General features: G+C 56.7%; 1 protein-coding gene across 7 annotated transcripts in view; it reads left to right on the top strand.

The window, feature by feature from the left end:
- UVSSA (UV stimulated scaffold protein A) overlaps nt 1-21,133 on the top strand; it is a 28,535-nt gene extending 7,402 nt beyond the window's left edge. For 6 of the 7 annotated variants that reach the window (XM_019805069.2, XM_019805068.2, XM_034672239.1 and 3 more), the window contains 8 exons: nt 7,626-7,737; nt 8,387-8,449; nt 13,594-13,732; nt 14,199-14,321; nt 14,979-15,162; nt 15,534-15,645; nt 18,135-18,309; nt 19,763-21,133. In XM_019805069.2, coding sequence (XP_019660628.1) covers nt 7,626-7,737; nt 8,387-8,449; nt 13,594-13,732; nt 14,199-14,321; nt 14,979-15,162; nt 15,534-15,645; nt 18,135-18,309; nt 19,763-19,856 — 1,002 coding nt within the window. In that variant the 3' untranslated portion in view covers nt 19,857-21,133. The remainder of the gene's footprint in view (nt 1-7,625; nt 7,738-8,386; nt 8,450-13,593; nt 13,733-14,198; nt 14,322-14,978; nt 15,163-15,533; nt 15,646-18,134; nt 18,310-19,762) is intronic. The other variant, XM_002924416.4, reaches the window with a different exon arrangement.
- Nucleotides 21,134-25,160: the final 4,027 nt, after the last annotated feature.

The raw sequence follows: 25,160 nt of genomic DNA, 5'->3' as shown, positions 1-25,160 counted from the left end.
GGGTGAACATGTGGCCTGGCGCCCCGCCGGGGGAGGCTGGTTGTGTGGCACCTCACAGGCACCATGTGGCGTGGGAGGGGGAGGCTGGTCTCCTTGAGTGCTGCGTCCCCAGGCGAGGTTGTGGAGCAGGGACAGGCCCACACCTGTTGATGGGGCACGGGTGAAGTCCATCAGCTCCTGGGACACTGGGCGACTTCGGGGCCCCCCTCCCGTGGCCTGTGCCAGGACCTAGACCTCAATGTCCGAGATGGACTTGAGGGCCGCATCCCCTGCAGCTGTCCCGGGGGCCTACCAGCAGGGCAGGGCAGCCAGAGCTGGACTACGGCAGGGGTCAGCGTAGCCGCCACCCTGTCAGAAGCGAGAAAGCAAATCTGGAGTGCACCTCTCTGCCAGGGTGTTGGACCCTGGCTCTGGGTGAATGTAACGGTTTCCAGCAGGTGCTCTGGGGTGGGAGGAAGAGAAGAGACCAGGTTCGGAGCCACTCAGACCTAGGACGGACAGTGGCTGACACCCTGGGTCTTGGCACTTAGTGACCTTGACCCCTCCAGGGCCACTGGACACCTGTCGCAGGGCCGCTGCCCTGGTGTGAGTTTCTGAGCGGCAGCCCCACTGGCTGTCCTCCAGGTGCAGGGTGTGGGGCCCCTGGGGACCAGCAGAGGGCGGTCTTGCCTTTCTCCCGCAAAGCGGTGGCCTCTGAGGAAAGTTCTCCAGGGAGCAGGAATCTCGCCTTTGCTGGCTCATGCCCTAGCGGGGTTTCTTTGGGCGCGAGATTCCTCATAGAGCCTTGCTTCGGGGGTGTGAGACTACTAAGAAGTTAGTTTCCTGAATTTTGACCAAGGTGCTTTTTTTAACAACGAAGGAAGGTTCTTTTTGGTCTCAGAAGAGAGGTGATGTGGTGAGCTCGTGCCAGCACACCAGGTTGTTAGACGACCCGGGGTCACGGTGTCAGAGCGGAGGCTGGCCTGAGAGCAGGGAGGGCTGTGGGGAACCGGACTGGCTTCCCCGGGTACCCCCTTCATGGCGCCCTGAGGCCCAGCCCCCCCCAGCAGGGCCTTGCACTGTGTCTGAAGGAGCTGGGGGAGGCACCCTCAGGGCGGCTGGGGCTTTGGGGAGAGCCCCAGAAGCCGTGAGGGCTGGTTGGGCAGCATGACCTCGTCACGCCAGGCCTGGGTTCCACAGCAGTGCTGGGGCCGGCAGGACGCTTGAGCCCAGAGCTGGCAGCAGAACCTTCTTGCCTTGTGGCTGTAGGGCCCCCAGGGGAAGGGCAGGTCTCCTAATGGGTCCAGTGAGGCCGGTGGCTGGGTTGGGGCTTGAGCACCAGCGTGTCCCTGGAAGCCACAGCCTCCCCACGTGGGAAGCACAGGGTGCCCTGCGTGGCCGGCTCCAGGCCGAGGGCGGCCAGCAGGCAGCAGCCAGGGTGGGGCCTCTCTCCAGACGCCGCAGGGGCTGGTGGAGACCGAGGGGGCTCAGGCTCCCCGTTCGGAAGGAGCCCTGCCCCGGGCGCCCTGTGGGTTGTACTGTGGCTGCTGCCGCCCCGACAGTGCCTTGACTGTGCCTGGGCTGTTTGGGGGCTCCCGGCACTGCCCCTAGGCATCCGAGGGAGCATCTGGTGGGGTCAGCTCCATGCTGCCCAGGGCGGGAGCTGTCCGGTCACGGAGCCATGGGGGCACAGCAGCCGTGAGGGTGCTGAGGGTGGGTGGAGGCCAACCCGGAGGAGCAGCTGTGGCTGAAGGGGCCCTGCCGCCACCCCACCCCCCCCCCCGCACGGGGACAGCAGGGCTCACGGGGACCCAGACTCGCAGGTCACCTGTGGGCTGGAGCTGCCTGTGGAAGGCGGTGCGGCCTCAGCGGGAAGGGAGCGTCACTGCCTCTGTCAGCCGAACGGGCGCTTGCCAGACGCTTCTCCACAAACTGATTTAAAAAGGGCATTGCTCCGAAATCCTTGGAGATTGTGCTCACGGGCGCTGGCGGGCGGGGGCGCCGGAGATGAAGTGATTGGGGCTCGAGTGGCTGAGTGGCAGTGCCCCGCTCAGGTGAGCGCCGCTTCCCAGAATAGACGCGCCCCTATCTGCACATCTGCTCCCGCTCACTCGCGCAGGGCGGGTGGCTGCGGGAGCCACTGTGGTCGTTAGAAATTACGAACGAGTTGCTCTCCGCTCAGTAAAACGGATGGGGCTTTAAATCGTGTGCCTTAGCGTTTCCCCACCTGGCAGGGGCTCGGCCTCCTCACCGCGTGCACAGCAGGCCGAGCTGGGGATGCTAATTCGGGAACGTGGGATTCCGGTGTTCTAGAACTTCTGACAGATGTGTCAGAGACGAGAACAAACACAGGGCTCCTGGCTGGCGCGATGCTGGGGAGGAGTCAGGAGCCCAGCTGGGAACGAGCCCTTCGGGTGGGCGTGAAGGTGGTTTTGTGCTGCTGTTGGTTTCTATATATTGTTTTCCTTTTGACATAGAGGTTCGGTCTTTGAGAAATATTTAAGCCAGTTTAAATCTGTTTAGCTGTTTGTTTTATAGAGTGTGTCTCTGTTCTGTTTGGAAGCAGCTAGGGATAAATCTCCAGCAGATCAATGGGGGGCATCATTTGGTAGATTTAGTTTCTGGTCCTGCTGCTGTGGGAGAGGCGTAATAACCGTGCCTGCTACATTCGTTACACTGATAAAAATCCTTTATAAACTTTTAAATTGCCTGCGGTTTAATTATGTGGTCAAGATCACCAATTATTTTGTATTGTGTAATTAACAAAATATTAATTTCCTACCAACTAATATGTCTGAAAAAATTAACTTCAAGCATCAATTTATATAAACTATCAACAGGGTTTTTTTTTTTTTTTATGGCTGGGTTGTAGGTTTAAGTGGGTAAAATACTCGTGTGGGTGTTTTCGTCCTCACCGATCACCAGTCTGATGCAGCGGCCACAGGGTCCGGACAGCGAGCACATGTCACTTGGTCCAAAAGCAGACATCACCCCGCGTGGCTCTGGGAGGCTTTCCTTCCGAGCCGGCTGCTGGCTGCCTGCCCAGAGCGGCCTCCCCTGCAACGGGCCTTCTCCGGCCTCGGGCTGGGGCCCTGGATGCTCTTGCTGCCATTGTGTCCAACGCATTGTCTATGCCTCAGGAGCCCCGGCTTCCTGTAGGTGAAAAGGACAGAGCAGGAAGCCCCAGAATGAAATGTTGAACGAGTCAGGCACCCCAGGGAGGCAGGGAAACTAAATCAGTGCAGTCGGGACCTTGTGCTCGGCAGGGCCAGTAAACAACCTTCCCGGAGAGACGAGGCTCCCTCCATCACATCACGCTGAAGGCCATGTGGCTGCCCGGCCGGGAGCCACCGGGGGAGGGGTCCTCGTGCATTCCGCTCTTCTCACCGGGGCTGGGAGAGCACACTAGGCTCCCCAGTACTCAGGGCCGTCCCTTTCCCCTGCACCCTGGGGCCCAGCAGCCCAGCCACACCTCGCCACGCCACGCCTGGCTCTCCCTACGCTGCTGCACACCCCTTGCTCCTGAACTCCTTCATGTATCATCTCTTTGATTCTACAAGAGGCCCTACGACGGGGATTATGTCACTACCCCATTACGCAGGTGGGAAGACTGAGTCTGGGGGTAGGTTGTGTGAGCCTTGGCCTCCAAGAGCCCTGGCCCCGTGTTTTGCCTGTGAAGGTTGGGCTGAGGGAGGAGAGCACGCACAGCGGGTTTTCCTGTTCTTGTGTGGCTGCCTCTTCCTTGGGTGGTGAGAACTGGGGAAATGGCTCGCTCTAACCAGGACGCCCTGTGCATTCCATGGGCTGTGCTGTCAGGTGGCCCAGGTGAGAGCGTGTCCTGTCCAGCTGCTCAGCCGCTCACATGGGCTGGCTGGCCCCTGATCGCTGGCCTCCCCAGGGTGGCTGCCGTGGAGGAGACGGTGCCCGTCGGCACCACAGCCCCGCAGTCGCTCGAGGTACCTCCTGTGGCTCCTGGGTCACTACCTGTGCTGGGTTATGTTGGGTGACGGATGCGCCCACACCCAGCAGAGCTTTTGGCCCAGCCTTGGCCTGGAAATGGACGTCTAGGTGTCTTGTTGGCCCGCAGCGTGCTTTCTTGCACCGCCGGCAGGCAGTTTCCAAGGTGAGAACCTCATCCCATGCCGATTTGGGTCAGACAAGAAGGGGCTGCGGTCACTCTGGAACTCGGTGACACCGATCTGCACGAGCTCCGCTCCCCCCGATCAGGGGACCATGCACTCCGCGGCCTCGTCTGCGTCCACGCGGGTCTTGCATGGCCAGGGTGGTGGTGCCCGGGGGTTCCTGTTCCCTCCTGCTTGCCCTGGTCAGCCCCGGGCCCCACATCCTCTGCCCTCTGAAGGCGTCCCCAGCCGCTGGAGATGCGCATGAGATATTGGCCTGGCTGGGCAATTTGCACGGCCTTCCAGGGAGGGCATTAGCATATAAATAGCAGATGCAACGAGGACCATCACAGCTGAGCACGTTTAATTTTTAGTTTATAAGATAGAATGGGGTTTTAAATGCATGGCCATCAAGCCGCTGAAAGACAAATGCAGTTTGGAGCTCACTTGTCTGACGAGGCCTTACATCATTTTTTTTTTTTTTAAAAGGGAAACAGACACACATAAAACTGAACAAAAGTGATTTCTTGGGTGAAAAGTAATTGAGATTGCGCACCGAGTTAATTAGATCGTACAAAATTTATTTAACGGTCCCAGCTGCATCTCGGGCGTGCGTTTGGCGGGCAGACCTGCTCCCAGAGCCAGGTCGCTCTTCCTGTTCCTCCTCAAATAATCAGTAACCCTGATACCCCCACTGCTGTAAGCTGATTGTGTTGTATATTTTAGCCATTTTATTGCTTGTTTAATTATGATCCCAGAGGCTCATTTTTCTAAATCCTCTTAACGGTGGGTGCAAATCCGTTTGTATGAAACCGGCGGAAGGCCCGTGGCCCTCCTCTGTGCCTCCCCGCTGGCTGCCTAGCGTCTCCCAAAGGGCCACCTGGTGCGGGAGGCCTCCGGTGGGCCACAGGGCTCTGACTGCCTGCCTGGGGCTTCCACCTGTTAGAGAAGGTGGGTGCACAGCCCGGACACGGCAGGGGTGAGGTGAGGAGCTGCAAAATGAGGACAGTTCATGAGTCGACCCCATTTTGAGGACCACCCACCTTCAGCCAGTCGCTTCCTCGGTGTGATCTCCTTCCTTCCCAGGATCCTCAGGGCGTCCACACACCCCTGCTCCACCCCCTGCCCATTGCCTTGCCTCCCTCAGGGCTGGGTTCTGGCCAGTCCGTGACTTTTGACCTTGAGGACAGGTGGCCACCTCCCTGTCCCACCCCGGGACTGGCTCCTTCCTGCCGGCCTCAGTTTCCCCAGGCCGTGCTGTTTTGCCGGGGTCTTAGGGCTTTCTGGGCTGGCTGCTGGTGGTGTTCCTGTTCGCTGAGCTGGCGTTTGGCGTGAGGCCCTGCAGCCTGTCACACAGGCGTCACTGCAGTGGTGACTGTGCCTGGTCGTGGGGGTGCCTCGGCCTCTGGACAGTAGATGTCATTGCCCTTCCCCCGGTGCTCAGGGGTTTCAGAGAGCCGATGCAGCCCTGGGAGCTCCACGTTGCACTTGGAGGCTTTCGAGCATGGATTTGTGGATTCGGTATTAGCAGCAAAGTCCGTCTCCGGCCCCGGCGTCCCTGCAGTTCCAGGGGGCCACCCGCGGCTGGAGAGCTCACCGGTCACATGCACAAGTGGGTTGCTGCAGAGGGCAGCGCCCCAGCTGCGGGGACACTGAGGGGGCAGCTCTTGCTCTGGTGGGTCCTCCTGGAGGTGGGTGCGGCCTGGCATGGCGTGATCAGTGCTAATTTAAGAACAAAGAGCAGCCCAGGGCTCCGTATTTCATCACGGGAATAAACGGTTTTAGTTGGGGAGAAAGGGTGTAAGTCCTAATAGTTAGCTAAGCAGCTGAATATTTTTTAGGAAATGAAAATTTAGTAAAAGTCCCTGGTGAAATTGAAGGGTGTGAGCGGTAAGCATAGTATTTTATGAAAATGACCCCCATATTTAAAATCCGGTGCTCTCTGTTATGCATTGTAGCACCCAGCCCACATCTACCTTTTAGAAAATTAAAACACATAAATTCTGTTTAGTGTTTGATACGCACTGCACTAGCCGAGAACCGTAATGCCCTAAAACCTTGGGCTGCTTTCCACCTTTCATAAATTCCTGGGTAGATTCTATACAAAAATAATTTTCAGGTCCGCGGCTCATTGTTATTCAAACGTGATTGATCGCCGTCATTTGCCCCGCTCGGGAGCTAAGTGCCCCTGTCATTTCCAAAGAGTATAATTGGGACGTTTCACAGGTCAGTGGTGGAGACAGGCTTCCCTTTTGATCAGTGTTAGACTGATAACAAAAAATTACAGTTTCCGATGATTAATGTCTCCCGTGCTGCCCAGATGCACGGCCGTGGGTTGTACCCAAACACAGTGCATTTGCATCTGATTATGCTTCTTGGGGGCGGGCGTCCCAGGCCGGGCCGCAGGTATGGCAGGCCACTCTGCGGTGACAGGCAGCTGTGGGGGGGCTTCCGGCGTCTGTGACTCAGCTGAGCCTGTGTGGCCTCCTGCCCTGGGTCTCACCCAGGCTCTCCATCCTCCCTACTGGCCTCGACGGTGCCTCTGAGGTGTGCTGTGGAGAAAGATTTCGGAAGTGAAGCCGTGTGTCACAAGGTCCTGCGGAGTTTGCCCCGGTAGTCGGTGTTTATCTGACAGGAGTCTCCGTCCTGGATGTTTCCTTCAGTGGGATTGAAATTGTCTGTGGTGCAGGGTCCGTTCCCCGGTCTGGCTGGGCGGGCCCCCGAGTGCTCAGGGGCGGTCGGCTGTGGCATGGGCGCTCCTGGTTCCTCCCTGCTGTGACCATCTCGGGAAGAACCGATCCCGTGGGGTTTGCTCTCCCTCAGGTCCTGTCCTAGGGCTGTGGGGTCACTGAGAATGTGGGGCCAACTGTAGAAGCCCGACTCCCCCAGCGTGTGGCGGCCCCAACCCCTGCTTCGTGGAGGACCTGCACGGACAGGCCTGGCGCTGCCCAGCCAGCGGGGTGGGGGCAGAGGGTCCGGGTCTTGTAGAAAGGAACCCGGCCCCATGCAGTTCAGGCTAGGGCGGAGGCAGCCACCAGATGGGCCCCTCACCACACTGACCTGGGTGGGGAAGGGGGCCTCATCCAAAGGAAACTGTTATTTTGGGACATTTTAACAGTTATTCTTAAGGACAGAATATTCCAGAAGTGCTGTGATCACACCAACATCCCCAGAGCTGCCCTGAGAACGGACAGACGCTTTGGCCTGGAGGGAGGGGTGACCCTGCCTCTCGCTGGGTGAAATCGGTTTCCCTGGGCTCTGGAAACACACCTACTCCCATGCCTCTCCCATGCGTTTCAAGGGGCGCCAGGCGCTGGGGCAGGTTCATATGTGGCATGGACGCGGAACTGCAGATCTGGCTTGAGCTCGGGGGTGGGGCCAGGCCTAGAGATGATCTTCGGTCTTCAGTGCTGCTGCACAACCCACGCTCGACCCAGCCCGGAGAACGGTCTCCGCACAGGCAGGACTGGGAACCTCTGGGCCTCTGTGTTGTGCTCATATGCAGGTCTGGGGGTGTTTCCACAGGTGGCAGCCCCAGGGGACAGGGACGAGGACGAGGACGACGGGGACTTTGTCGAGGTCCCAGAGAAGGAGGGGTATGAGGCCTGCATCCCTGACCACCTGCGACCCGAGTACGGTGAGTGTAGCTGGGGTGGGCGGGGTCCTGTTAAGGATGCTGACCCCTGGGGCGTGACCTCACATCTGGGGTCTGGGGCCCCCTGAGCAGGGGAGCCAGCCTTGTTGGGCACGCTGTCTGCTCACAGTGCAGATCTGTCACTGAAAATCACGCAGTTCTCCTTTTGTGCCCTGGCTCCTCTCTGTCCGGGGCTTCTCCCCGAGGCCTGCCCCACAATGGGCTCCTGCCTCCCTGTGGCGGGCAGGCCCCAGCGTGCATTCAGTGGGCACAGCCAGGCCGGCACCACACCAGGGGCAGCCCCTGGGGACACATAAGTCTCAGCACTGGGGAGCGAGTCCAGGAGTGGGGTGGGCACCCCAGAGCAGAGAGGGAGCTCGCACGGCTCCTGTGCCCCGGGGAGAGTGCTGTGGGTGTGCGGTTTGACTCCGAGGTGGTGGGAGACTGGTGGCCACTCTCCAGGCTCCTTGGTCCCCAGGTCCCGCTGGCTGGGGCGTCCCTGCTTTACCGTCTGCCTAGTCACGGACTCCGCATCTGGCCCAGGACACCTCTGCAGCTCGTGGTGGAGGACGGTTGCTCCTTGGGATGTGAAGGCCCAACTGTGACTGGTCTTCCTTGTCTGGGGTCTCCTTCTTTCCCGTCTGCATCCCAGGTGGTGGCTGTCTGGCGAGAAGGGGTGTGTGCTCTCGGGATCTACCCAGCACACACAGAGGAGGCAAGTAAAAACAAGACCCATGGCTTTTGTGAAAAAACAGGCCGGTGTAAGGTGAAACGTGAATTCGTGAACAGAGTTTAGATGATGGGCAGCTTGGGGGTGGTGCCGTGGCCCAGTAGGGGCATCACGCGAAAGTAGCACGTCCAGACCTGATGCCTGCCGTTCGTGCAGCCCCGGTTCGTCTCCTGCTTGCCCTCCGCCAGCCCGGAGACCTCTCCCCAGGCTCCAGCGTGGACACGGAAGCAGTGGCGACCTGCCCCTGCTCCCTGCCCGCCAGGGCCCGCCTGCGTGCCTCGTCCTCTGCTCCAGCCATGCAGGCCTTCACTTCTTAGCTTTTGGGTCTTCCTCTGACCACTGGGCAACCCTCCTGCCCTTCGTTCTTCTGTGCCTGAAATGGCCTTCTGCCATCCCCGGTTTATGCTGCCGTCCCCCCCCCCGGAGCAGGGGCTCCCTGTGGCCAGAGGCCTCACCTATACCTACAAGGTACCTGGGGGTTGCCTAAGGCTGTTAGGGGCAGTGACCGCCCTCCCGTGCATGCCCAGGCTGGAGACCGCCCTCCTGTGCTCAGGCTGAGACAGTGGGCAGTGGGGGCAGGATTGCCAGGGAACAGCCCACTCAGTGTGGTCACTTCTCCAGGTTTCTACAGTGGAGGATTCTGGCGACAGGCAGCCCCTGCCTGAGTGCCTCCGGTGGCCGGCAGGGTGCCCAGCAGAGGCTTTGAGGCCCTGGGCCCTGCCTCTAGTGCCTGGAATCCCCACACTGACCCTCAGCTAGTCATCTCACCGAGGCTTCCCAGCTGCAGACACTTGCCCTGGCCCTCAGCACGTCCTTCTTGGAGGGCACTGAGCCCTTTCCGCAGAAGGGAGAGCTTGCCTCTGGCCTGGGGCCGTGCTTGGTGGCCAGTTCTGATAACAGCAGTGAGCACAGCTGTAGTCCGCAGAACGCTTTGTCTGTGCCACGTCTATTCTGCCACGGAGGCCACGGCCCCCAGCAGGGACGGTGGGGCTGCCGCCATTCCCGCTGGCAAGGTGCTAACCAGGAATGGCAGAGGGGCCCGCCATGCTCACAGGACACGCGCCTGGACTCAGCCCAGCCCTGGCACCACAGTGGGTGAGCCTGCCTCCAGGTGTTGCCGGCTGGGGCCCCAGCCACAACAGAGCAGAGATAAGCTGTCCCTACTGACATAGTCCTGATCCCAACAGTCTGCAGACGTCCTCCGCTGAGCTCTGAGGTGTTTGTCCAGCAGCAGGCAGGCGGGATGCGTCTTCTGTGCTCCTGTGGCCCCTGACGTGCCCTTCCTCCTGAGGCCAGCAGGGCCCGAGACCCTGGTGCCCACGACCACGCCGGCCCCGTGGAGGGCGCCTTGGGAGCCCAGGGAGGGAGGCAGAGACCCCGTTGGTCTTGCTGCCACTGGCTCACCCCTTTTCTCTGGGAGGCTCCCAGCATCCCGTCCATAACCTGGAAGGTCATGCCAGCGGCTGACGTGGATCTGGGCCACGTGCCGTCCATCTGCATTTGCAGACAGGTGGGCTGCGGAGGGCCTGGGCAGCGATGGACCCAGACTGGCCAGGGCCGCAGGGTCAACTACATCCCCAAGACAGCCGTGCCCCGGCGCGGGGGCCGCCCTGGCCACCACCCTAAATCCCACCGTGACCCCCGGCGGGCCCGGGGGCTCTGGAGGTTTCCAAACACAGAAGTGCGCCGGGGCGAGTCAGTTCATAACATTGGTTTATATTCCGCCACTGTTTTCTCAATTAAATGCAGGCGAACCCGCGGCAGATACGTCTAAATCCACACGGCTGCGGAAGCCGGCGCTTTTTCTTGCTCATTTCTTTCTCTGAATTTTCACCGAGGGGCTTTTATCTTCCTCTTAATCCTACCATTTCTGTCAGGACATAATCTCTTTCTCAAATTTACATTTTAATTACAAGGCCAGCTGAACTAGGTAAAATCAATAATGTCAAGCTCGGCGGCCGAACTCCGCGCGCGGAAGCCTCAGCCTCTCCATTTCCCGCTATCGATTCATGGCTCCCGCCCTGTCTGCCTTACTGCTCCAGGCAAATGGGTGCCACTTGGTCAATTTAAACAAAAAAGGGGATTTGGGCATTTGTAAGATTCTTTCTAAAAGCAACCGTGGGAGTAAATCTGAGCCGGGCTCCGTAGGCGAGGCCCGCGCCCTCGGACGGCTGGGCGCGGCTGGCGAGGCTGTGCGGCCGTGGTGCGTGGCCTCCGGCTCTGCCTCGAATGCTCGCTCCCGGGCCTGAGGAAGGCCGACTGCTTTTTGGGGTTTTACTTGGAAAGTGTATGTCAGCGAGATTGATTTTGTACAACAACGTGAAAATGGTAGTGTTTTTAGCGCCCTGAGTATTTACTCTGCTCTAACACGCTTACCCATCTTTTTAATGGTTTAAAACAACAAATCAATGAAAAATATATTTCATTCTTGTAACTCCTAGGAATTCTCATATTGATTCTTAGGCTGTGATTGTATCCATCTAAATGCCACAATGCCCACTTATCAGCCCTCCCCTCACCCCCCCCGCCCCGGGCGCGTGCGTATGGCGCGTGCACACTCGGGCTGACGGACCGCGACAGGCTCTGCAGCAGTTAGCGATACGCCTTGTCAGCATCCCGAGTAGGGGTGTTGGGGGAGTTTTGGGGAGCTGGGGCTAGGGCGTCATGATGATGATGGAGCCTGGTCCGGGGTCCCCACCCTGGGAGACCCATCAGGCCCTAGCGTCTCTGTCGTCCACTCTCAGCCGTGGGAACCTGAGAAAGGGCAGCGGGTAGGCTGGCGGGACATCGGGAGTAGGTGAGGGCAGATGTTTCCTGCAGAGGGCCTGTGGGCTTCTGGAACCCCGCGAAACCAGGCACGTGTGGGCACGTGCCGGGAAAACCACGCGCAGAAAGCGGCCCGTCTGCTGATGCCCTCGACACTGCGAAGGACTGGGGTGGCCGTCTCTGGGTCGAGTCAGGCTGCCCTGCTGCAGAAGCAGACGCGGTCCCTCCCAGCGGCACCGGCCCAGCGAGGCCCTTCCTTGTGTCCTGAATGGCTGGGAAGCCTTCCCTGGTGTCCAGTCCTCAGTGCTGCCACGTCCCTTCCAGTTTCCTGTCAAATCCAGTATTCGCGAGTCGGTGTCAGGGGTGCTGGGTAGAGCTGTGTGCTCAGCAGGACCGTGTCTGTGTGCTCAGGGAGGGTGTGTCAGAGTGTGTGTGTCAGTTCCCAACGTCTGTGTCTCCACTGCCCTTTGCTTTGCTCCTCCTGACTGTTCTGTGGCCCAGGGACATGGCCGGGGGACCCTGAGGTCCCCTCGGTCCTCCTGCCTGGTGGTCCTGTGAGGTGTGCATGTGCTCCAAAGGGTTTCGCGGAGGCAGCGCCCCCTTGGGCTGTGGATTTGGCCTTTTTGATCTGTTCTGTGAGGGTCCGAAGAGCCGGCCGCGGGGAGCCCCTGAGCTTCTTACTGCGTGCGCCATGTCTCTCCTCGTATGTCCGTTCTGAGCCTGAAACCCGGTCGTCTGGCCCCGCGTTCTCTGTCCCACTTGCAGGGTAAGTCCGCGTGGCCGTCTTCAGCTTCATTGTTTTGTTGACCGTTTGTTTTAAGTGGGTCTCGTGTGGACCACAAATTGCTAAAAGTTGTAGAACTAATCTGCCTTTTAGCTGATTTTAATCGTTTAATGAATTGTTTCTAGTTGTTCTATGTCCCAGGTACTTTATTGCCCACTTCTTTTCTTTTCTTTTTCTCACCTTTCTTCTAGCTTTTAAAATAGTCATTAAATGTTAATAAATTGTAAGATCACCGACTTCTCCTGAGGGCAACCATCACTTTGCACTTACTCGCACGCCTTGCCCCAAACTCACTTTCCTCCCTGATGGATCGATTACTTGCTCGGAGAGTGTTTTCAAAGCAGGCCTTCCGGTGGCTCCGGGAGGGGTCTTGTGTGTGCGAGGCCGTCCCTCACAGGCACCGTGAGATGCTTGTGAGCTAGATGAAAAGCGCTAAGTGTGAACGTCCTTTCCTTCAGCCTTCTCAGGACGATCTCCTGAGACTTGACGTTCACCGTCACTGTTAAGAACTCTGGTATCAGTAGGATGCTTGTCTTTTGCGGTATCTGCCTTTTCTCTTTGGAAGCTTTTTGGATCTTTCTTTTCATCCTTAACGTCTCTAAATTTTCTCGTAACTCTACCAGCCGTGGTTTCTTCGTTTCTTTCTTGGCACTCACCGGGCCCTTTTGGTCTTTCCCAAATACCAGGAAAATGGGGTGTCTTATTTCTTCAGCTGTTTCCAAACTCCAGTAATTTTCTCTGTGCCTCCGGGGTCCAGTAGTAAGGATGCTGACACCTCGTGCTGCGCATTTGGTCTCCAACTTGAGCTGTGAAAGCTGCCCCCTGGCTTCGTCCCCTGCCCGCTGCCCACGGTACCTGCCTTTCACATGTGCCTCCACCTGCCTGGCGCGTCGTCAGCACATTCCGTGGGGGGGGGGGGGTCCCCACTCTCCCCTCCTCTTCCCAAGCTCCGATGTGCTCCGGGCCCCTTGGCCCTTGGGGAGTGTGCAGCACACTTGACCTGCTTGGCGTCTCGTCCTCTGGGACGTGCCGCTCAGCCTATTTCCTTCCTTCCTGGCAGCTCACCGTCCTCGAGCTGTGAGCTGTGCTCAGCCTGCAGGGGGAGTGCTCAGTCCAGGCCGTTGGCTCCCACAGCGAGTTTGGGGTGGGGGTGATGCCCATGGGGTGGCACGGCTCTGGTGACGTCATCACACTGGGTGCAGCCCTGGGACCCTGGCTTGCACAGGGCAGTGTGGCTGTGCACCCCGCAGAGAGGGGCCCATGGGGGTCAGGGAGGACCCTGACAGTGTTGGGGAGCCTGCTTTCACCCTGTTCTGAGGACCCAGGGGTGGACGCTGGCCGGAGGTCAGCGGTCTGGGCCCTCGCCTCCGGCTGTCTCCTGTGGAGGTGCTGGCATGCTGGCAGACGCCAGCCCGGTGGCCTCATCCGGCTGGCCACCGAGCAGGTGCCGCAAGAAGCCTGGCTGTGGCCTAACACGTGCAGTCACTGCTGTGCAGGCCCGTGCGATGGACCGCGGTGCCCCCGGGGTCGGTCTGGGGTCATGGGAACAGTGGCTGGAAACAACACGTCTCTGTTCCAGGGCTGGAGAAGGACCCAGCTGCACGGGGCTTGCAGGCGGGGAAGACGACACGGAGGGGTGAGGAGGCGCACGACCCCACCTCTGCTGCTGCCCAGCTGCATCAGCTGCATGGACGCCTGCCCCCTCCCCCGAGCCCCAGGTGACTTGCAGATGCCCTGCCTCTGCCCAGGGCGGTGACCTCCCAAGGCCTTTCTGGCCGTGTGGACGTGGCCCTGTGTGGCCCTGGCCGGGCGAGCACCCACCAGCTACTGCGCCTAGGGCAGGGCTGGCGCGGGATAGAGGGCTCCTCAGAGAGCTGGCGTGTCAGCCGGGGCGGGCGCAGGGGAGTGGATGTCAGGGCACCCGCGGCCCCGGGGTGAAGACCGAAGATCGGAGACCAGCTCCCTGCACAGCTCCCTGGAGACAGCTGGCGCTTGGCACTGGCTTCCTACAGCCTCCGGCGGCCGCCTTGGAGCCCAGGCCCAAGGTGACAGAGGTCGCTGCTCAAACGTGGTGACCCAGGGGCTCTGTGTCTGTGCCTGGGGAGGGTGGAGGTCAAGAGGGAGAGGCAGGTGGCTGTGGCCGGCTCCTGCATGCACGCCCAGTGTGTGCTGTTCTTGTTCCAGGGCACCGGTGGGACCAGAGGCCGGGAAGCTGGCTGCAGAGCGGGCACGGGCACCTGTTGTGCCTTTTGGGGTGGACCTGTGCTACTGGGGCCAGGAGCAGCCAATGGCTGGGAAGATCCTCAAGTGAGTGTGGCTGTGTTTGGTCCCGCCTTTCCCCGCCGGTGAGCACAGCACCGGGCCCAGGGCCTCGCTCTGCCTTACGGTCCCTGCGGGGGTGCTCACCGAACACAGGCTCTAGTGGGACCGTAGAACTGTGCCCGGGGTTTTGGGGACTTTTTCTGAACCTTCTGGTAGTTCCCTGGGGAGACGTCCTGCATCATCGTCCTACGCAGTCTGGCATCGTGGGTGTGAAGGATGGGCTTCCTGGGCCCGGGGCCCTTCTTGGCCTGTCCTCGCCCCTCTGGTGCCCTGACTCAGACCTCGGCGCGGGCCAGGCCTGGGGCTCTGCAAGGACTTTCCGGGAAGCTGTCCCCTCGCTGTGCTGGCTGACGTGCTTTGTGGGGCAGCAGATGAGAAGGGGCCGTAGTGCATCCGGTCCTTAACCTGTTGGGGAGCTTGCCCCCCAGGTGAGCCCCCGCCCCCTCACGCTGCCTGTCTTGCCAGGCTGGGGGCAGCCATGGAGGCTGTGGACGGGGAGGACTCTCGAGGTTTGACTTGTGGCACCTGCGACGGGGTCCAGACGTCTTCGCGGTCTGCTCTCCTTGGGCTGCCCGGCTCGGGCCTTGCCCCCACGCGGTCCGGCGGCATCCCTGTGGCAGCTCTGAGGGTCTGGTGTTGCAGGTGTGACTCTGAGCACCGCTTCTGGAAGCCCAGCGAGGTGGACACGGAGGTGGACAGTGCCGCCGTCTCGGAGATGCTGCAGAGCCGTTACATCACCTTTGCCGGGAAGTTCGAGCCCGTGCAGCACCGGTGCCACGCCCCGAGGCCTGACGGCCGGCTCTGCGAGCGCCAGGACCGGCTGAAGGTGAGGCGGGGGCCAGGGCTGGTGAGGGCCACAGGCACGCAGGGACGGTTGCCGCAGGGCCCAGCTGGCCCAGGACAGGGTGGCCGGGTGGAGTGCTGGGCTCCAGCCGGTCAGTGTGAAGCTGGCCTCGGCCCTCCGCAGGGAGGGCTTGTTCGTGGCTGGCAGGCGTCGCTTAGCCACTGCCTCGTGCCCGGGGTTGGGAGTCGACACCGGGACCTGGGGTGCTTGCATGTGTTCCCACGTCCCTGCTGTCCTCCTGAGGCTGCCCTGCACTGACTGCCAGGTGGCCAGTGTGAAGGGTGGTGGGTTTGGCCAGGCTGATGAAGGCCCCAGCCTCTCCGCCGTCAGAACTGCTCTCCTCTTCGTCACAGTGCCCTTTCCACGGGAAGATCATCCCCAGAGACGACACGGGCCGGCCCCTGCACCCGGAGGATAGGGCCTGGGAGCAGAGGCAGCAGCTTCAGAGGCAGGCAGGGCGTGCAGGTAGGTCTGGGGGCTGGAGCAATGGGCGGGTACTGTGGGGGGACGGCCCGGGACCCTGGTGGCACCTGCCGCCTCCAGCACGGTCGTAACGCATAGCAGCACCGCGGGGGACACAGGCTTCTATTTGGGCCACGTTTTCGTGTCGCTGCCACCGGGAGACGCGGACTCACGGCCAGAAACCACCCCCGTGTTATTTGGTGGTTCGGGTTCTGGGTCCTGAATCGCATTTTTAAGGAAATAGGGGAGTGGAGGTTAGAAAAGTTACTGGCTGAAACCCATGCCCCAGAGAGGAGAACAGCACATTCCTGCCAGAGAGACACGTGCCCCATCGCCTTGCCCACATCGCCCCCTCTGCAGCACAGCAGGTCTGGGGTGTGCCCGTGGGCGCGTGCGTGTCTGGGCAGATGTGAGGTCATCCCAGGCAGGCCCTGAGCCCCGAGCCTCGGGAGTCTGGCTGTTTCAGGGTCCTGGCTGATAATGCTAGCTCCAGGCCTTGAACCACGTAAGCTTTATTCTCAGGACAATTTGGGGAACTTGTCTCCACCCAATACATGTGTTGGTGCCCGGTGCTGGGCACGTGCCACATGCTGGCTGCCACGTGACTCCCAAGGACCCCTGAACAACAGGGCCACGTGATGTCCCCTAGAAGTGGCCGTCACCGTCGGGGCAGCATGTGGGCACGCTCGGAATGGGGGGGGGGCACCCACCAGACCCCTGATCTGTCTCAGTGTCTCTGTGGTTTGTCAAGCCTGGGTTAGGGTCTGGAGGTCCCGGCCGCCTGGGGCTCTCACTGTCCCAAGAAAGCCACTTTGCCGACCCAGAGCCCTGATGAAGGGAAGGTGTGCAGCACTGGCCTGCACATGAGGGTCCCAGCCAGGCTGCATTTGTCGTCATTAGTGGGGTTTTTCCCCTGACAGATGTGAGATTTCAGGCTGACACCGAGTCTGAGCACCCCCGGGCCGTGGACGGCAGCAGGGAGGGGCCCCTGACCTGCTAATCCGCAGGGCGAGGCCTTCGCTGGTGGCTCACACTCAGGAGCAAATTAAGTGCATATTTTTTGTGTCAGCCCTGAAGAGTATCTGGTTCTCCAGCCCTCGGTGACTTGTTAACAACAGGTATCGGGCCGCGGCCGTGGGCCGGCGCTGGCCAGTCAGATGTGAAATAGCATCTCTTTACTAACTACAGTATCGATCCCCGCCTCCCTCGCACGCGGGGCAATTTTCTTTTCCCTGGCGCTAACCTTGGTGACAATGCGCGCCGAGCTCCAGGGCCCGCCAGCGCGCAGGAAGGCCGTGCGGCCCCAGCATCTATTGATTTTCTTCAAAGGCTTTTAAATTGCTCCTTCATTTTACTGAGATGCTCATTCCATCTCTACCGGGCGCCGGTATTTTTCCGTGGTGTTTAGACAATTGCTCCATTCACTGGGCCCCTAAACTGTGGCACCTTCTTATTACGGGAGATAAACTGTTTAGACAGTTTTCCTGAATCTCGGATTAATCATTCCTGGATGTGAATTGTGCAGCCCTGTACTCCTTCACTTCAAAAAATCAACATGGGGAGGCTTAGCCATCCGTCTGTCTGGGGCACACATTCTGCGGGGTTCCCGTGGGCATGGCGGGCGCCGTCGGTGTGTAGGGTGCCTGGCACCCTTCTGCGAGCCGGGCTCGTGTCCGTAGGTCTGGGCATGTGAGGGGGGCTGTGCTGTCGCACGCCTGACCGGGATGGCCTGCCTCGGGTGGCCAGGCTGGATGGTGCGCTATCTCACAGAGCCCCCGACTTCACTCTCAGAGGCAGACCAGCCCCCACTGGGACCAGGAAGCGGAGGCCAAGGTGGGAAGGAGCAGCCAGGGAAGTAACAGGGCCTTGAGAAGCCCGGGCATCAGACAGTGAAAGCTTCCCTTGGTCCTGGAGGATGGGCACGCTGGCCTGGCCACGGTCTGGCCCCGGGCTGGTGAGGCCAGGCTCTGTGGGACATGGAGCACTGTCTCCTGTGGCTTTGCCTGACCTGGGCCATGGCAGACAGCACGTGGCAGGAAGGGCAGAGCTGTCCAGGAGGTGAACTGACCCCCTCATTCTGAAGCCTGTTGCCAAGTCCTCTTTAGACCAGTAAAAACGAAAGCTTCACCCGTGCTGACCCCTTGGCCCTAGCCGTCCCTGCTGCCCACAGACGCCAGTCTGCAGGTGGGTCTGGCCACCATAATTGGGGACCTGGTAGGGCCCAGTCCAGCTGGAGGCTGGGAAGTAGCCTGCCCCTGCCCCAGAGGAGGCTTCTGGGTCCTGTCCCAGTTCCTTTCTGGCCTCTGTGGGCGCAGGGGCCTGTGGGCCTCAGGACAGGGGTGGTGAGCTCTGCCTTGCCGACTGCCCCCTTTGTCGCTGGCCAACAGTGGGCAAACTGAGCTGGCCCTTGAGGCAAGGAGAGGTCAGGGCTTGAGCGAGAGGCCCTCTGGTTGGTGTCAGGGGTGTCTTGAAATCTCGGAGTCTCTTTGCAGATTGGCAGGACCCCGAGTTTATGAGAGATGTGGAGGCTGCCACAGGAGTGGACCTTGGCTCGTCTCGGTCCAGCGGGAGAGGCAAGGGCAAGAGGAGGAAGCACCCTGGCCTCACCGACCTGAAGCAGCAGGCCAACACTGCCCGTGCCCGCATCGCCAAGAAGGTGTTTGCTAAGTAAGAGCACCTCGCAGCATGCCTGCCCCGCATCCCCTGGATTTGGGGATGCCAGAGGGGGGCTCAGTGAGCTGCAAGCTACTGTCAAGGCCTGGGGCCCCTCACTCCTCTCTACTGCACCTTTCTCCCTGTGACTGCCAGGTCCCCACAGGGGACAGGCGCACCTAGCCAGGAGGGCCATAGGTGGGCCGTTCAGGAGCAGAGCCTGGAGCTGGTCACCCCAAAGGTGAAGGGTGTGTGTCTTCTAGTGCAGGGGCTTCATGGACCGGCCAGAGCCCCTCATTTCCTGGTGGTGGGGTGAGGCCTCAGTGGGGGCTGCTGGTACAGGGCCAGCGCCGTATGCCTCCCTTGCCCGCCTGACCTGGAAGGGGTGTCCACATGGTGACTGCGGGCAGGGGGGCCCTCCAAGGCTGGTGGGATGGGAGGCAGCACACAGGTCTCGTTCTAGCAGAGAGTGCTGCCGGGGACGTGGGTCAGGGACGGGGCATCTCTACAGCCCAGCTGGACGTGCCTGGCAGTTGGGAACTCGGCAGGGCCAGGGCAGGAAGGCTGCAGCCAGCACTCTCACTGCCGGCCTGCCACTGTGCTGGCTAGACCGGGCGTTTAGAATGCTTGTGTAGGAAGCCCCGTGAAGCCACGGCCTCCCCGGTCGGATTTATGTGCAGGTTGTGGGTGCCGTCGGGCCTTCCTCATGGGGCAACCTTCTCAAGCAGACCCCTGGAGGGCGTTCAGCTCCGTGCAGGGGGCAAAGGAGGCTCTTCCTATCCTCCTGGCCAGCATCACCATGCACTTGGCCTGAGGGGGGCCGGACAGGAGGGCGGCTTCCTCAGCGCCTACACGTGGCCCCCCCATGAGCTTATCCTGTTGGAGGCCACGGGTGACCGAGCCCTGGAGTTGTGTCCAGCGGTCACACAGTCACGTGGGGGCAGCGGGGCATCCCTGCTTGGTGGCCTCGGAGGCTTCCTCCTGGGCACGGGGCCCTGCTGAGCCCAGGCTCAGTGGCACAACAGCCAGGCTGAGCAGCAAGACACGCTCGATTGCCCATCTGTGTCTTTTTGCTGCCAGGACTGCAGTGTTGCCCCATGACTCTGTCCTGGGGTGCTGTGCACGTGGCTGGGCGAGCTGGCAGGGTCAGGGTCTGACGCTCTGCCCTCAGCTATGCTGGGCAGGCTCTGCCTGCATTCCGGGGTGCAGCCTGGCGCTGGCGAGATGAGGGGTCCTGGGAGCTGCCTTCAGGGTCAGGGAGCCCACAGGGTTAGTGCCACAGTTACTTGTAGGCTCCAGACGGGCAAGCTGCAGCCATTTCTGAGCTATGTCGCCTGTCTGAAGGAGTCTGCGTGGTATGCGAGTGGCAGCCCCCGGGGACCAGGGCCTGATCCCAGCCAGAGCGCAGTCAGAGCCCAGAGCCTTGGCCGGGCTTCCCCGATCACATCTTGCTTTGCTTTCCCCACAGGGCTGCTGTGCAGAGAGTGGTCACAGCCATGAATCAGATGGACCAGAAGAAGCACGAGAAGTTTGCAAACCAGTTTAACTATGCGCTGAATTAGAGGGCCACACTGGGTGTGTGTGGTCCCCTCTGGCCGTCAGCTCTTCTCCCTCAGCCAGGGCACCAGGATGAGAGCGCAGACACAGGACTGGGGGGTAACCACAGCCACCATTGTTATGTGTATTTTGTGTGAGGAAATAGTACGCCTTCTAATCACGGCGCCCCAGAGGTATGGACTCTCCCCTGCCCTGGGGAGCCACTGCCATGTGGGTTATGGGTCGGGCCTGCCTGAGAGCCTGGAGGTGACATGGGCAGCATGTCTCAGTGGGGCACTTCGCACAGACTGACCTCGTGTCACCCCCAGCCCCCAGCTCCCCGCCTTTTCCCTGGGCAGCGCTCCCTCTGAGGGACGCTAGGAAGCCTCACGCTTTCACGTACACACTTGTTTTTAAGACAAGCAGGGAAGTGAACCGTTGAGTGTCGCGCCTTGCGTGCCCAGCTCACAGAGCGTTTGTGACGGTTCTGCATTGGAGTGCCGACAACTGCCTCACTGCCCTTGTGTTTTTAGAAAGTGGCTTTGTACGCCCACACCCTAGAGTTCACCCTTTCGAAGTGTACCACCTAGTGGCATGAAGTGCATTGTACAACCTGGACCACCTGGTTCCAGAACTTTCCATCGCCCCAGAAGAAAGCCTGTCCCGGTTAGCGGTCATTCCCCTACTCCTTCCTCCAGCCCCTGGCTGCTCCTGATTTGGTTGTGGCTCTGTCCTTTCTGGGTGGACAGAATCCTAGCAACACGTGGCCTTTTTTGCTCGGCTTCGTTCACTTGGCGCAGTGTCTCCTGGGTTCTCCCATGTCATGGAATACGTCGGAGCCCCATGCCCATTTACTGTGATGACCCCCAGTGTACGCACAGCACGCTGTTTATCTGTTTAGCACGGACTGGGTTGTTCCCACACCGCTTGGCTTGGAGTCATGCTTCTGTGAACATTTGTGTACCAGTTTTTGTGTGGACATATTTTCATTTCTTTTAGGTTTACGCCTGGAGGTGGAATTGCTAGTTAATTTGGCAGCTCTGCGTTTAACCTGTTGGTGAGCCGCAAACTGTTCCAAAGCCACTGCACCGTTTTACTTACATTCCCGCCAGTGTGTGAGGGCTCCAGTTTCCCTGTTTTTGTCAACACGTTATCAGTCTTTAATCTTAGCCGTCTTGGTGTGAAGTGGTATCTTTTTTTTTTTAAGATTTTATTTATTTGAGAGAGCACGAGGTGGGGGGCAGAGGGAGAAGCAGACTCCCCACTGAGCAGGGAACCCCACAGGGGGGCGCCATCCCAGGACCCAGAGACCGTGACCTGAGCCCAAAGCAGATGCTTAACCGACTGAGCCACGCAGGCGCCCCTGAAGTGCTATCTTGATTTGATTTTAATTTGTGTTTTCTTAATGACTAGTAATCTTATTTATCTTTTCATGTGCTTATTGGCCATTTGTGTGTTTTTTTGGAGAAATATCCATTCACATCCTTTGCCCATTTTCAGTTACATTTTTCGAGTTGTAAGAATTCTTTATATGTTCTAGGGGGTTTTATATGTCCTGGGTGTCTCAGTCAGTTAAACACCTGTCTTCGGCTCAGGTCATGATCCCAGGGCCCTTGGATCGAGCCCCACATCGGGTTCCCTGCTCAGCGGGGATCCTGGTTCTCCCTCTGTCTCTGCTGTGCGCACGCACTCTCTCTCTCTGAAATAAAACCTTTAAAAAGAAAGAATTCTTTATATGTTCTAGACCCTTGTATTGTTTGCAAATATTTTTCCCATTCTCTTTTCACTTTCTCGATAGTGCCCTTTGAAGCACTGAGTTGTTAATTTTGATGACATCAAATATCTATTTTTCTTCTGTTTCGTGTGCTTCTGGTGTCAAGCACCTGTCCTGATCCAAGATCATGGTTTACTCCTAGGTTTTCTTCTAAGAGTTTTATAGTTTTAGCTCTAAATTTTAAGTCTTTGATCCATTTTGAGGTCATTTTTGTATATGGTGTGAGGTAGGGATTGAACTTCATTCTTTTGTGTGTGGATTCCAGTTGTCCCAGTGCCATATGTTGAGAAGATTATTCTTTCCCCCACTGAATTACCCTGCACCTTTGCCAATCATCCAGTGGCCGTAAATGTAAGACTTTGTTTCGGATTCTCGATTCTGTTCCAGTGACCAATATATCCTTATGCCAATACTGCAGTCAGTGTCTTGGTTAACATAGCTTTGCGATGAGATTTGAAACCTGGCAGTAAGTTCTCCAACTTTGTTCTTTTTCAAGATTATTTTGGCTATTCTGGGTCCCTTGCACTTCCAAATGAATTTTAGGATCTGCTTGTTAATTTCTACCAAAAAGGGCACCTGAGATTTTGATAGAGATTTTGTTGAATCTAGGGATCCCTTTGAAAAGTGTTGTCATCTTCATATTAAGTTTAATGACCCATGAACTTGGGGTGTTCTTATTATTTGGCCCTTCTTTAGCTTATTTCAACAGCTTTTTGTAGTTTTTAATGTACAGGTTCTGCACTTATTTTGTTAAATTTATTCTTAAGTATTTTATTCTTTTTGGTGCTATGGTAAATAAAATTGTTTTCTGAATTTCATTTCTGGATTGTTCATTGATAATGTACAGAAGTACAACTGATCTTTGTATGTTGGTCTGTAGCCCGAAACCATGCTGGGCTCAGTTATTCTAATAGTGTGCATGCGTGTGTGCATGCGTGCGTGTGTGTGTAGATTCCTTGGGATTTTGTCTATGCACAATCATGTCATCTGTAAATAGAACGCTTCCTTTCCAGTTTGGATGCCTTTCTTTCTTTTGCCTAATTGCCTTGGCAAGTTAGGAACCTCCAGTACGATCTCAAACAGTGGTGAGAACAGACATCTTCATCTTGTTCCTGGTCTTCGGAGGAAAGCTTTCAGTCTTTCACCATCGAGAATGGTGTTGGCTGTGGGTTTTTGTAGATGCTTTTTGCCAGGCTGAGAAAGTTCCCTTCTAATTCTAGTTTGTTGAGTGTTTTTGTCTTGAAAGGATGTTGAATTCTGTCAGATATCCTTCTGTATCTATTAAAATGATGTGGTTTTTGTCCTTTTTTCTGTTGATATGGTTCATTACATGAATTGTTTGTCATATGCTGAAACACCCTTGCATTCATGGGATAAATCCCACTTGGTCATGATGTATAATGCTTTTTATATGTTATTGCACTTGGTTTGCTAATATTCTGCGATTGCACGCCCATAGTTTGCTAGTATTTTGTTAAGGATTTTTGTGTCTGTGTTCATAAGAGATATTACCATATGCTTTTCTTCTTATGATGTCTTTGTCTGGCTTTGGTATCAGAGTAGTGCTGGCCTCATAGATTGGGTTGGGAACTGTTCCTTCCTCTTCTGTTTTTTGGAAGAGTTTATGAAGGATTTGTGTTAATTCTTTAAACATTTGGTGGAATTCACCAGTGAAGTCATTTGGTCCTGGGCTTTTCCAAACTGTGAGAATTTTTTTTTTAATTAATTTATTATCTTGTTTCAGTCGGTTAAGCGTCTGCCTTCAGCGCCGGTCATGATCCCAGGGTCCTGGGATTGAGTCCCAAATCAGGCTCCCCGCTGAGCAGGGAGCCTGCTTCTTTCTTTTTTTTTTTTTTTTTTTTTTTTTTTTTTTTTATATTATGTTAGTCAGCATACAGTACATCCCCGGATTCTGATGCAAAGTTCGATGCTTCATTAGTTGCGTATAACACCCAGTGCACCATGCAATACGTGCCCTCCTTACTACCCATCACCAGTCTATCCCATTCCCCCACCCCCCTCCATCAGCAGGGAGCCTGCTTCTCACCCTGCTTCTGCACTCTTTCTCTCTCTCTCTGACAAATAAAATTCTTTAAAAATTAATTTATTATCTTTATTTATTGTAGATCTGTTTAGATTTCCTGTTCTTCCTTGTGTCAGTCTCAGCAGTTCCTATATTTTTAGAAATTTGTCTATTTCAAAGAAGTTTTCAGTTATAATTTGCTGACATACATTTGTTTATAGTATTCCTTTCTAATTATCTCTATTTTTCCTTTCTAATTCTCTTTATTTCTGTAAGGCTGCTGGCAATGTCTCTTCTTTCATTCCTGATTTTAGGAATCTGAGTGTTTTTTTACTTTTTAAATTTTTCTTGGCCAATCTAGCTAAAGGCTTATTAATTTTATTGATCTATTCAAAACCCAACTCTTGGTTTTGTTGATTTTTCTCTCATTTTTTAAATTGTTTTGTTAATTTCCACTCTGATCTTTATTATTTATTTTGGGTTACTTAGGGTTTAGTTTTCTCTCTTTATAATTTCTTTTTTTTTTTTTTAAGATTTTATTTATTTATTTGACAGAGATAGAGACAGCCAGTGAGAGAGGGAACACAAGCAGGGGGAGTGGGAGAGGAAGAAGCAGGCTCCCAGCAGAGGAGCCTGATGTGGGGCCAGATCCCAGGACTCTGAGATCACCCCCTGAGCTGAAGGCATACACTTAAGGACTGAGCCACCCAGGCGCCTCTATTTCAAGTATTTTCTAATTTCTCTTGAATTTCTTTTACCTGTTTATTCAGGAGTTGGGTTAATTTCCACATACTTGTTAATTTCCCCTATTTTCTTTTGTTATTTGATTTCTAATTTCATTCCATGTGACTAAAGAATACATTGTGTATGATTTCAGTCCTGTGACATTTAAGACTTATTTTATATATATACTATCCTGAAGAACGTTCCGTGTACACTTGAGAAACTGCGTTCTGTCCTTGAGCGTTCTGTAGATATGTGTTAGGTCAAGGTGGTTCACAGTGTTGTTCATGTCTTCTCTTTCGCTGTTGATCTTCAACCCAGTTCTGTCCATTGCTGAAAGTGGGGTATTGCTGTCTCTAACCATTATTCTTGAATTGTCCGTTTCTCCTTTCCTTCCTGTCAGTTTTATTTCATGTGCTTTGGGGCTCTGTTGTTAAGTGCACATGTGTCTATAGTGTTATTTTTCCTGGTGGATTGACCCGTTTGTAATGGGGTCTTCTGTCTCTAGTAACAGCTTTTGTCTCGAAGTCTCTTTTGTTTGATATCCGTACGCCTTGCCGTTGTTGTTTGCGTGGTACGTCTTCTTCCACCCTTGTGCTTTCATCGTTTCTGGTTCTAACATGCTCCTTGTAGACAGCTTGCCGCTGATCATGGCTTTTAATCTATTCTGCTGATCCTTGCCTCCACGTGCAATATTTAGTCCATTTACCTTTAATATAATTGCTGATAAGGAAAAATTTATGTCTGCCATTTTTCAGTTTTTCTACACGTCTTTTTTCCTCTTTGCCCCATCGCTGTGTGTGTGTGTGT

This window comes from Ailuropoda melanoleuca, chromosome 11 (genome assembly GCF_002007445.2).
Source record: "Ailuropoda melanoleuca isolate Jingjing chromosome 11, ASM200744v2, whole genome shotgun sequence".
NCBI lineage: Eukaryota > Metazoa > Chordata > Mammalia > Carnivora > Ursidae > Ailuropoda > Ailuropoda melanoleuca.
This window is presented reverse-complemented; position numbering and strand designations above follow the sequence as displayed.